This window comes from Carettochelys insculpta, chromosome 19 (assembly GCF_033958435.1).
Source record: "Carettochelys insculpta isolate YL-2023 chromosome 19, ASM3395843v1, whole genome shotgun sequence".
Classification (NCBI taxonomy): domain Eukaryota; kingdom Metazoa; phylum Chordata; order Testudines; family Carettochelyidae; genus Carettochelys; species Carettochelys insculpta.
The window spans coordinates 15,526,140-15,539,102 of record NC_134155.1 but is presented as its reverse complement, the minus strand read 5'-3'; the positions used below and the strand labels follow the sequence as shown (position 1 = coordinate 15,539,102).

General features: G+C 43.0%; 1 protein-coding gene across 2 annotated transcripts in view; it reads left to right on the top strand.

The window, feature by feature from the left end:
• Window positions 1–1,772: 1,772 nt before the first annotated feature.
• ATP2A3 (ATPase sarcoplasmic/endoplasmic reticulum Ca2+ transporting 3) overlaps window positions 1,773–12,963 on the top strand; it is a 166,518-nt gene continuing 155,327 nt past the window's right edge. For both annotated transcript variants that reach the window (XM_075013562.1, XM_075013558.1), the window contains exon 1: window positions 1,773–2,367. In XM_075013562.1, the coding sequence (XP_074869663.1) occupies window positions 2,250–2,367 (118 nt within the window). In that variant the 5' untranslated portion in view covers window positions 1,773–2,249. The remainder of the gene's footprint in view (window positions 2,368–12,963) is intronic.

Sequence of the window (12,963 nt, the reverse complement as noted above, 5' to 3'; positions counted from 1 at the left end):
TAGAGACCAGAATGTACATTGCTGATTCAATGAAGCAACTAAGTAGCTAAAACTTCCATTTAAAAGTGATGCTTATTACAAACAAGTATCCTATTATTAAATTTAATTCTCCAGGCTTCCCACTTGTATTCTGCGCTTCCAGCTCTCCCTCTTTATTATATTCTGTTATAATCTCTTCCTAGGGCATGGTACTGAGAAAAGTAACAATCATCCACCATTACTGTTGGACTCTTCTAGTCACCAGTAGTTGTCTAGCTGCAGCACCTTTCTGAGATCAAGCTTCTTAGGCTATTTGCTCTACAAGAACATATCTTGTGTGGGGCTGTGCTCCAGAGCTGTTGACTTAACCCTAAATCTTAACTCATGAGTTTAGCGCAAGTGTGCGAGTTTAGGGCTTAAATCTTCCAAGCTCATGCTGCTAGTCTTTACCATGCCAACCATGTCTTATCTCTAGCTGCCACCTTATATTTGTAATCCACTGTACTGTGCCCTTGTAATTGGACATAGAGGTTGTTAAGCACTTGTATTAGCTCAGTATTAATAAGGGTATGTAACAGTGAATAATATTCTATGCAAATTTATTTGCTGCTGCATTTATAGTCAGCTCAAAGAATGGCATTAATCAGTTTTTAGCCTGTAGTGTGGAAACTTAATTTGTAGCCATAACATTAGTGCAGTGTAAGTACTCCCCTTGACTTCAGTGGAGTTACAGGTCTATAAGCTTTCAGAGCCTTGAGGACATTCCTTTCTCCGCAGGTGTAACTCACACACCTAGGCGTAGTTAACTGTTCCATGCTGTGGCACCTAGAGCACTTACACGGAGGAAACAAGCATCAGCTCGCTTTTAGCCAAAACTGTAGAGGCTCCTATACTGAGCTTTGGGGGACCCAGGTTTCAGTCTGTCTGTCTGGGGTTACACAGGCTCCCTATGATGCATCTTGTAATGAAGGAGGGTGTGTGAGTGAGATTTTCATAAACACTCAGTTTTGGTTCTCCTTTGCTCCCAGGGCAGGCAGTGGCCCCTGAGCAAGGCAGATGCTGAATGCTTTTGAAAATCCCACACTGAAATAATGAAGACCCCCCAGGTAGCACTGCACCCCTGCAGCTCTGTCCCCCATAACTCTCCCTCACCCCTCGTTTCCACCTGTCCTCTTCTGCAGTCCACCACCACCTCCTGGGGGCAGTGAATTAAAAAGCTGGGTGAGATGCCCCAGCACTGTTGCGTGGCCATAGCTTCCACCAGCAGTGAGGGGCTGCTTCTCTCCTCGGGGGAGACGGGCTCCCCTGCTCCCCATCCGGGGAAGCAACTCTTTGAAAGCGAGAAGGGCAGTGCAGGGGCGTTAGTAGCGCGGCTCCCAGCGTCTGCGGGAAGGCGACCTGAGACGCATCCAGGGCGGGCCTGACAGCAGCGCCCAAGTCACCGGCCGCTCCCCACTACGAAGGAGCTGGGTAGACAACATGCAGATTTGAAAGCCCAGCCCCGCCAATCACAGAAGGACAGGAAGGTGTGTGGGCGTGAGGGAGCCAATCAGGCGGCGGCAGGTAGCTTGTGAATGGGGGTGGTGGGGAAGCGACACTAGATAATCCCCTATCTGCTTACCCTGGAGGCACCGTGCAAACAGACACTCGTCCGCGGGGGAGGGGGCGCTGTGGGCAGCACCCCTGCGGGAGGGGGGAGTGTGGGGGCTGAGGGGGAGGGGCAGCTCCCGGGCTGAGCGGCTCGTGGCTCTGGGCGGAGGGGAAGTTACTTGGTGCGAGTGGCTGGGCAGGGCAGGGCATTGAGCTGCTGCGGCGGCGGGGCGCGCACACGGTAGCCTGGGCGGCGGGCAGGGCAAGGCAGGGCTGCTCCCAGCGGAGGCGAACCCGGGGCTAGGCTCTCACCTTGCAGGGGCGCGGGGGAAGGTGCCGCGCTGGAGGAAGGGAGGACCGAGCCCTGGCAACTTGAAAGCGGACACCGCTCCCCTTGCTCCCGGGAGCTGCCGCGGCTGCAACCCAGCTCGCCCCCTCAAGCCGCCGGCTGCTGCACGCGCCCCTAAAACCCGCGGGCTCCAGCTGCCCCCCTAAGCCAGGAGCTCCTGCCCCCGTCTCCTCCTCCCCCTAGACCAGCTGCCTCTAAACGCAGGAGCTCCTGCCCCCGGCTCCAGCTGCCCCCCAAGCCCAGGAGTGCCGCACGCCGCTGCCCCTACACCAGCTGCCTGCCCCCCCGGTACCCCTCCCAGGGCACCAGTCCCGGGCGAGCGGCTGCGGGGATGGAGAACGCGCACAGTTTGCCGGTGGCCGAGGTGCTGCGGCGCTTCGGGGTGCGGGAGAGCTGCGGGCTGAGCCCCGAGCAGGTCCGCCGGAGCCGGGAGAAGTACGGACTCAATGGTGAGTCGGCTTCGCTCGCGGCGTCCGGGGAGGCTGGGTCACTGTGCCGGGGGAAAGGGGGGTCAGGACAACCTGAGGCGGTTTGGGGGCGTGTGGTAGGGGAGGGGGGAGCGGGAAGGTTTGGGGTACCCGAGGAGGAGTGGAGGGTTTGGGGGTACCTGTGGGAGGGGGACATGGGGCAGAAGGTGGGGTATATGGGGAGAGGGCTGAGTTTGGGGGTATTTGTAGGATGAGGATGCAGAGGGTGGAAGTTGGGGTATCTGTGGGGCAGTGGAGGGTTTGGGGGCCTGTGGGAGCGGAATGCAGGGGACAGAAGGTGGGGAATATGAAGGATCTGTGGGAAAGGAGGAAGTAGGGGGCTTGGGGTATCTGGAGGATACGGGGCAAGAAGTGGGGAGCCAACCTGAGGGCATGGGATGGGGGTTACCCTTGGGTATGTGGATTTCGTGCGTGGTGGGGAAGGTTTATTAGTTTTGATGGGGGCTGGTTTAAGAGGCTGTTTCTTTGACCTGTGTGTTTAGGATAATGGGCAACAGAGGAGGGATACAGGTTAAGATACTTGTTTAAGGGCACATGAGAATGGATGGAAGGATGTGAGATGTTACCTTTGTCTTCAAGAGACATTTATGGAGAACTGGGGTAATTTATAGTGGAAGGCCATCTGAGTGATTAGACTAAAGGGTAAAGGTCCCAGTTAAGGCATGTGCAGGTTACCTGTGTGATTGATTTGGATGGAGACTGGATAGATTAGGTAGTCTGAGAATTTATTTATTAAACACTGATTAAAGAGCAATCTTTTTTGTTTGGTGAAAATAATACTTATGGAAACAGTAAATAAAATGACCACACCTCAATATGCAGATCAGGGCCTGGGAAAGCAAGTCACCCTGGGACAAGGGGAGAGGGGTTTGCTGGGGAAATGGGAAAGGATTGGTTGCTCTGTTGAGTATTAGGGCAGGGAGAATGTAATCTGCCCAAATCAATATTTGTTTTATTTAAGAAGCTCCCTGGAAAAATCTACTCCACCTTGTGCAATATTTGCATATGTATCTTTTCACATAGCTCTTGATGAAGTTGCAGTTGATGAAAGAGAAACTCAGGTAGTGGGGATGTGGCAAGTGATACGTGGATGGGTTATACTGTAAACCAGACTGAATTTGATAAAATGTTTTTGAACATCTGAGATATTTTTAATGTTTCTATAAAAAGGGAAAAGCGGCTCAGAAAATCTATTAATGATTGCGGGATAAAGGATTTCTGGTCTGATGGTTTCGCAGCTTGGGAAGCCCACTCTTGAGGCTTTTGGAGTAGGTTTGGGAAGAAGAAAACATTTCTAACTGATTTCTTGTCATTAAGTCTATTCAGGTTCTTTGAATTATGAATATAGCCTAGAGTGGTTCTAGTATAAGTGAGTGTAGGTCCACTGTCTGATAGAGCTATGTCATTTGAAGATCTTCTGTGTAGTGGAAGAAATCAATACACATTTATTTTTTATGTAATTTTATGTATTAGTGGAGTTACACTGGGAGTGATTTTGGCCTGCCAGTTTATGGGCCTTATTCTAGTTTCTTCCAGACAGCAGGAGTTCAAGATCTCCAGTGGATCTGAGTTTCTTGTTGTTGTTTCTGTGTTCTAGCCAGGAGTGTCCTATATCCAGCACCATTGGTTCTAGCATCTTGTAATCTGATCTTCATGTTTCTAGGTTAGGGAAAGCACAGACCATATAAATTCTGGTAGGTGTTGCCCACTGTACCTTTATTCCCTTAAAAAAAGAATAAGGATAGCTGTGGAAAATATGCAAATCTTTACACCTGTGTTTACAAAATGAAAGGCGTTCTCTTACTCACTGGTAAAATTTGCATCCAGTTCTGTAGGTATTTTTAACTGTGAAATTCAGAACTTGTGGTGTTTGGTAATCTGCTCTCCTTCCGTTAAGTCAGATAATTTAGGGTCAAATCCTGAAGTCCTTCCTGCTCAGTAATCTGCAAAAATGTCATTGCCATGTAAGAATTTGAGCACTTGTCCTTCTTTCTGTCAGAGTGCTGTGGGAAGAATGGTTGGGGAACCATACCTTATATGTAAAGGGGAATTACCACTGGGTGCTGTTGAGAGTGGAACAGCATATGAAGCATTATTCATTCTACAGAAAACAATGAATGCCAATGGCTCTGGATCTAGATGCTGTTTTCCCATTTTCAAAGAAACTCATTTTATCTCCTTGAAAATCGGATAAGTAATTGGAAATAATTGCTGCTTTCCTTGTATTGCCTCACCCTTTGGTTTGCATGGGAACATGAGTATATATTAAAATTGTCTGCAGCACTGAATCCAAAACAAAACAAAAAATCAACCCTGGGTTTTGTGAGAGTTTTGCCTTCTTGCCATAGGACTTGGAAAGAGAGGCTTGTTCCAAAGTGCACTGAAATTTAATGACAGTTTTCTTAGTTCAATAAATAGACCTTGGTTCAGGCACTAGACCACTGGTTCTCAAACTTCATTATACCATGACCTCCTACTGGCAACAAAAATTACTACAAGACCCAAGGAGTGGGTATTGAATCCTGAGACTGCTCAAGTCTCACTGCCCCAGCTGGGGGAGGGGCAATGTTGTCCAAGGGTTTCAGTCCTGGCCAGGCAGCATGTAAGCTGACCCCTGCTGCTCTAGACTGAAGTCCTTTGCAGTGAGGCTGGGCTTTGGCTGTGGGCCCCAGCAAGTCTATCACTCACCTTGACTACCCTGTTAAAATGAAGTAATGACCAGTGGTCCCTCTAATCTTTTCCATCAATATGAAGAATAAATTTTGTGTGTATCAAGGCATGTGCAAATGTGCACCACCAGTAAAAACAAAAACTTAGCAGTGGGTGTTCTACTAATCCGCTGGATGGTATTTGAATCTCTCCTGAGCAACTGCACAGGTGCCTAGCTTACAGGGATCACTGGTATGACCCAGTATGGGTCCTGATGCACAGTTTGAGAATCCCTGCACTGGAGCATTACAGGTGCACAGAGGTGCTGTGTTTTCAAAAGCAAAAGAGGCTGAGGCAGTGCAAGATTTATAAGCTAAGAGAACAGGCAAGTTGTTGGATTTAATTAATTCTGTCAAGCAATAGCTATGTAATATTGCCCTTCGGCTGGATGACTTACCTTGGTTGTGTTTCTGTCAGAAGCAGAAGGCAACTTCTTGGGCAATATTCTGTTGTCATAATCCTTAACTCAGGGAACTATGTATAATGTAGACAGTGAGTTATAATGGGAGGCACAAGTGCTCATGCTATAAAGATGACAGGGCAACCATAAAAGTGAAACTGATGCTTGTGATCAATTTTTGGAACCCAGCGATATACCCGGATTTCTTATTATTTCTGTACTCATAACTTACTGATGGATCATTCAAGTTATTGCCAGAGAAGCATATTTAAAAAGTTACCCAGGAAGGCACCCTGCAAAACTTTCATTGTTGAAAAATTTGGGCCAAATTTTTCAAACCTAAATGACCTTTGTTAAATTACTTAATCTATGTTTTTAGGCAATCTGAATACATGTAGCCTGCTCTTTTTCAGAGGTGCTGGGCACCCACAAATCTCTCAGCCTATTTTTTTAATGAGGTTGTCTCAGAATGAATGTAGGAAGTTAACTTTTGGAGCCAAGCTTTGAAAGTGTTGGATTTGGTGTAATTGAAGCTATTAAATTTACATGTAGGGTTTGATTTGATACACCGTCATGTCGCCTAAAATGGAGAAATTAGACCTTAACATGGAAATTAACTAGGATGAAAAAGGTTTATTATCCTAATAGTCAGCAGACAAAAAGTTTATCTTGTGAGATGCAAAACTGGTATCCGCATCTGTAAAAATGATCTGTGGATATTCACATCCACAGATGCAGCTACCCAATGATATAAAGCAGATATTCGCAATACAATATATGTACCCATAGCTGTGAAAATGAGCTGCAGATATAAAGTGGGTATCCATGGATTTGTAGGGTTCTAGTTCTCTTTTATGCCACCAGTGCAGCATCTGTGCATAGGGGTTTGAGGTGAGACGAGAGACCCCAATTATCTTCACCTATCAGGAATTGCTTGTGGCTGCAAGGGGAGATTAATGATCCCCCAACTGCTTTCCTCATGAGTTGTCAGAGGGAAGGCACAAAACTCCTCTGCCTTGCTCACTGGAGAGAGCCAGGGAGTGGAGCAGGCGAGCTGTAACCAAGTCCCCAAAGTGCTTTGCCAGCACTACAGCGCCTACTCTGTGCACGTGGAAGCACTTCTCTGCTGTGATGTGACCATACTGTACGTTTTACTATCCGATACAGTGACACACATACACCCTTGTTTTGTTTTAATCAAGGACTAGTGAAATCAGTGGGATGTAAGCCTATGCTGAAGGTTAAGCGTAGGGTGAAGGACTCCTCTAAATTGGGGGCCAAGGTGAGTGGCTCTGTGAAGGATGATCTATAACATCACTTAGATTTAGTTTTTCAGCAGTATCTCACACCTGCATTTCAGAAAGCGCTCTGCAAACACGACAGAACTCACCTCATTCCTGTCTGAAATGTTAGAGGTGGGGGGGTGGTAAGTGACATGTGGAGAATAAGGGTCCTGCATCAAGTTGCAAAGCAGGGTTTTTATGTTGGGGGCAGAGGTTGGCTTTCATGACTCCAGTTCTGATGCTTTACTTGCCAGAACAACCCTCCTTTACGTTTACTGGTTTCACTTTCTCATCTTCCTGCTTCTTATCATTTGCTTCCTTGTAAACCTGAAATCAAACTGCCAGTTTTGTTATGAATCACAATCTAAACTATAAATACATTATCCTTCTGCTAAAAGGCATTCTAGTAAATATTATAGGCCTATTTTCTTCTTTGTCTATAGGTGCATTTTTGTGCTGCTGAGGCATTTCAGAGCCATAACATCTGTAGCTGTGCCTAAACATTGAAACGTAAAGCACTATCATTGACAACTGCCTTTTATTTTAAATATAAATATTCTCCTCAAGCATAGAATAGCTCTTTCAATTCCAGTACTCACATTTAAACTTGAAGAAGAAAATGGAGATAGGATCTGTTAATTAAATATCCCCAGTTAGTGATGTGGTAGCAAAATGATTAGATATGGATTTATATGGCCTTTTTGTGTGTGTGTATTTTAGAAGGGGGGGATTTTATTCTTGTTTCATAGTTATTGTTGTCAACATATATATTTTATCTGCATGGAACCTACAAAAATGTAGATCTCCCCATAGTACTACTTAGGAATCTGCAAACAAAATCTTAAGAAATTAATATTTTGCAATGTTTCCACATATTTGATGAAAGATCATTCCCTCATCATTTCACTGTTGCCTTTAAACAACATGTTGTTTAAAAAAATAAAAAAGGCAAATCTATAATAATGAGTTGTGGTTTCTAGAATGCACAGTATAGAATGTGGTAGAAATGCAAAAATCTTTCTTCCCATCTTTCTAGGTTAAAAAACAAAGGTCTGAAATACCTCTTTGTTGCTGTATTGGCATAACTTAGTTGATTTTAGTGGAATTATGCGATGGACAATTGGGTCTTATATGGCTAATTGTTTTAAAAAAAAACATTAGTTTTCCTAATGGAAGTAGTTTTCATGTTTGAAGAAATTTACAATTTATGGCTTAAGTGTGTGCATAATGTTGCTTCCATCTTTAGTCATTGACTTCAGTGCGGTGTGAGTATAGCCTTGCAGTCAAGTGCATGCACGATAGGCTCCCTAATCTGTTTTGCATAAATGATATCACTGGGATATAGGACTCCTTCTGGCTAATTAGAACAGAATTAGTTCAACAGCCTCTAATAAATGAGCCCATATGTTTAGACTCTTTCTCTGGGTCATAGTTGTAATTTTTTCTGGAGCCTTCAAATTGATGCATACTGAAATCTGCACCTGAGGTTTCTAAACCCTGGCACATTTCTGTACAAGACTTTATTACTAGCCATGACAGAATTTGATTTTTAATTTCAACTGGAAGTGTCAATGTTTATTTTTATCAATTGCAGTCTTCATATTTGCACAAAATTATGAGTTTTGCGCTTTTTTCCAATTTTTATCAACTTAAATTCTTACAGTTGTAGGAAATTATGGGGAGGAAGACACCAATAATTATTTAGTGTCAGTGTACTTAGAGATTCAAAGAAGTGGACCTTTACAGTTGTTAAAACATGGACTGTCAACATCACAGATAAAAATACACAAAATAAATATCAGTATTTTTCTTACTTTGCCTACTTGTAAATTTCAGCTATTATCAATGGAAGTATTTTCCATCACTTTGTGTGTGTATATGGTGAAATCAGTATTTACCAACGTTTACCAACAGCCATCTAATCCTCCCAAGCCTATTAATTCCTAATAATAGGAATAATATTTATGAATTAATATTAAGCTCCATCTTAGACATATACTGGTCCAAAGCACTAATTAATTAGTTGAGATTTCTCTTTGTTTTGATTTTCTGATTCTGGGCTTTGTTTGAAAGAGGAGTTCTGCACAGTGCTTGAAATGGTAGTGGCAGTTAGGTGCGCCAGACCTATTTATTGAGGGTTTAAAGAGGAGAAACAAGGTAGAGGAAACCTACCGATCAGAACCAAAGCATGAAATGGAGGAGAAACATATTGTGACTACATCACTATTCCTTATCAATATTCATGCCTTGATGGATAGGGTTGTGTGCTTGTGAGAGGAACTATGTTGGTTTTATGCTGTTCGAACATCACAGCTTTTGAGCTGTTAAGACAACAGAACAGAGTGATAGAGTGTGTGACTTCATTATAAGCAGTGTCGAAATGCACTTGACTTTTAGATGCACTCATATTTTATTTTCTTCTGACAACATATAGTTGAGTGCGTGTGCGTATGTATGTCTAATAGAAATTTGCTGACGTATTGAATTAATTATAAGCAGTTACTAAACAGCCAAGGTTATATTCAGACTGTTTCTTGAATAAGAGATTCTATACCGCTCTAAAATATTTAGCTTCCTGAGAAGCTAGTAGGAAGAGGAAAAACACCACTTTTTTTTCATTTTCTGACTCATCCAACTTCTCCCTCCATTCCTCTGTGCGTCGCCCACCCTTCCCACCCCCAAAGGACATGCTGAACAGTTTGATTCATGAACATGTTCCCCCTCCCCATCCCTTCCCTTAGGAGAAATGCTGATGCATTAAAACACCTTGAGTGTCTGTAAATATACATACATAAACACTATTCCTTTAATCAAGCCACAGAAAATCCAGATTTTGATTTCTTTTTCCATTTAATAATACCTGACTTATGTTTTTAGGAAAAAAAAATTTGAGGCTAACTTAAGAAAATTTAAACTCTTCTCATTTGTCTCACTGCTGTAATATTATAAAATATTCTATATGAATTAGTAGCAGATGCATTATTATAAATAGTTTGTGCATATAAGATCAGTGGGTATGTGGAGTATTACTGTTAATTTTTCTTCTGCTGTTTGGCTAACTTCCTCCTACTTGGTTAATTTACATTAGTAGCACAGTGTTGTTCAATAAAACTGCACCTATTTTTTGTAACAATCTGCATTTCTTGGGGCCATCGTAGAGGGAGAGCTGTACAAAATATTTCTCATTTAAAATGCCAGAGTATGTGGCACTCTCCACATCTTTGGTTTCCTTCTGAACGCAGACTGGGTTTGCTGGCACCTTCGTGAACCTGAACCAGTTTATGCACGGTTATGGAGGTTTTGCTTTGAGAATTTGGTCTCTTAACTTCTTAGTGCCTCCCCCTAAAGTTCTCTCTCTTAAAACCATTTAGTTTCTGTATCTCTTGAGGAAGGGTTAGTCATTTTAGTCCTGGCTCAGCACAGGACTCATGCTGGTGCTGAAATCCCCTCTGCAGCTCACATACTGAGACTGGCCTCTTACACTTATCCCTGTGAAGCAAAATTTAACTTTACTAAACTTTAGCCTGTTGGATCTGAAATGCTGAGGACTGTGTAAATTGAGTACAATATAATGAGCCGTTTTTCACCTTCACACCCCTGGATCTGAACTCACTTCTTCTGTCAGAATTGTAGGTCTGAATCAAAACTAGAATGAACATGCTTGCTGGGTGAGCTGTAGTGATTGCAACTCCATCATAACTGGAGAGAGAAGAGAAGTAAATCACAGGGTGAGATGGCAAGAGATCTGCATTCTAATTCCAGCTTTACAGCTGACCTGTTAGGTGGGCAAGTTATTTCACTGCTCTGTCCCTCAGTTTCACCACTTTACACATGTGGCTAAGTCTCTCTTCATTAATGTTTGCAAAAACACTTTGAAATTATTGGTGGATAAGCAAGTTAACAAAGTAGGAAATATACAGCAGTGTGATGTCATCTGCAGGTAAACTGAATTGCTTATAGAAACAGAGGATAGTGAATAAAATCATATTGCAATGGTATATACAGCTGAATAATTTGCATTCATCATGTAAAGTGTCTAACAACAAAATAAATCCCTGTGTAATGACCTAGACTCTTTACTGAGTATGTGAGATATTGTTTTTAATCTTTCACTTTGAGCTACTTTTTCAAAATATTTCTCGCCCTCTTCTAATAATTCTTACTCTGCTGTCTCCAAACAGTTGCATGGTTGCTTACTCTTAGTTTAATTAAAGATGGTTTATTCTGGTTTATTTGTAATTACTGCCATGTGATAGAATAGGTTTTATGCAAGTTTGTTGTGTTTTTAGCGTCTCTCCCAAGAGTTGTGTCTCGAGCTTGTTTTCAAAAATATCAGCAAGTTTATAGAATAGATATTACCATTGAAAAATTTCCTACGAAACCAGTTAGGTTTTTCAGTGCCAAACTGAAGGTTTTTTTGGAAATAATTTTTGGCGTGGTGGTATTGAGAGTTTTGATTAGTTTGAAGTTTTTAAAGTTCCTTATGATGGTCTGCAGAAACCTGCTATTTTAAATTGTTTGTTGCCCTTGTACTACATAAAGGGCCACTGCTTTGCATTTGGTGTCCAAGTAGGATCTACGTCAGGCTGCCCTTATTCAATGTGTGGGTCCCAGACAGGAGAAAGTGAAAAGGCAGGGGAGGCCCTCAGGGTGAAGGAATATGGCAGGGAGAAGGGGGAGAATGCAAAGGACTTTGAATTAGGGCAAGATGGAGGAAAAAGCTTTGAGGGAAGGAGCAGGAGGCTGCATTTGGACTGGAGACTGGAGGGAAGCCTGGATGGACATCCGGGTGTGAACAGAGTAGGAGGTTTTCAGGAGGGCTTTAGCAGGGGAAGACTTGAGAGTCTGGTGAGAAAGACAGGTGGAGGATGGAGAGTGATAGAAGGGCAGTGTTTCCACCCCAGAGATTAGGGGAAGGCAGGTGCAACCCCCCTACTAGCACATGGGTGCAGATGGGGGTGTCAGGGTAGAGGAGGCGGAGGCTTTATTTGAGTGTGCATGAAAGTTTTAATTTCCAGTATAAAGTGATTGTATGCAAATTGTGGGTAGGGTCAACATAACTAACGGCACGTAAAGCCCAGTGACAGCCCAGTAAACCCCTTCTGCCTGTGTATTATTGTCCAGATGGTTTTTGTTGCTGTTCTAACATATGATTATTATTTAATTCTTAACTTTGCTCATCCTGGGAGTAAGATCTGGAACTGTGACCGCTTTTTTTTCTTTAAAGGAAAAGTGCAAAATATACTGCAACTGATTATTGACTGCTCCAATAATCACTTTATAAAACACGGAGCAAAAGTATAAAATTGCAGGTCCAGAAACATTTGGCAACTAGAGCTGAAAAGCTGTAAAGAGAGATGTGGTTACTTGAGTATTTCCATGACGTGTGCCTCTGTGTGTGAGAAACGCTCCCCAGTTGCGGTGTAATCCTGTTGCTTTAACCATTTAAAGGAATGCAAAGACCAAACCTTTTCGAGGCTATGAAAAATCCATCCAGTTGTCTTGGCAGATTGTGGACATTTTACTCACTTGAGTGGTTCCATTGCAGTCACTAGAATTGTTTATGTGAGTCAGACATCAATGAGGTCCATGTTGCAGAGCAGTGTGAAGAAGGGGTTAAAAAGCTGTCCCTGGGTGAACATTTTTCCTATGAAGAAAGTTATTTGCTGAAGTAAGCTTGCCTCATGCTGATTTTTAATAGGTCATCAACCTCGTGTTCAAAATTAGTCCACGATAACTTTCACAGTATTAAGGGAACTGAGGCCGGTGGGAGTTGAAACAAACATGAAAATGCCTAGAAATGGTTGTCTTTGTTTTGCTGTCATTTTTGGACTTTTGGGATAAATCTGTTGCTGATGTAAACAAGTGTTTTTCCAATAACATCAGCAAACTCTAGCTCAAAATCAATGACCTGACATTAATGGAGCTGGGCCCTACTTACAGCAATGGGTCTTTCTGCCATTGGCTACTCTTGGTGGAAGAGTCAGTGAAATAGGTAATGCCATGTCAGGCTGCTTAAATCCAAGGTCCTGAGCACTTTAAGACTGTTACACTTTTTGCCACAAATAGGAGTTATAAACCTAGTCTGTCTCTTAGTCAGACTCTTTCCTAGATAGCTGTGTTCTGCCTACCTACAGTTCCCTGACTCGCTGAAGTTTGAATTAT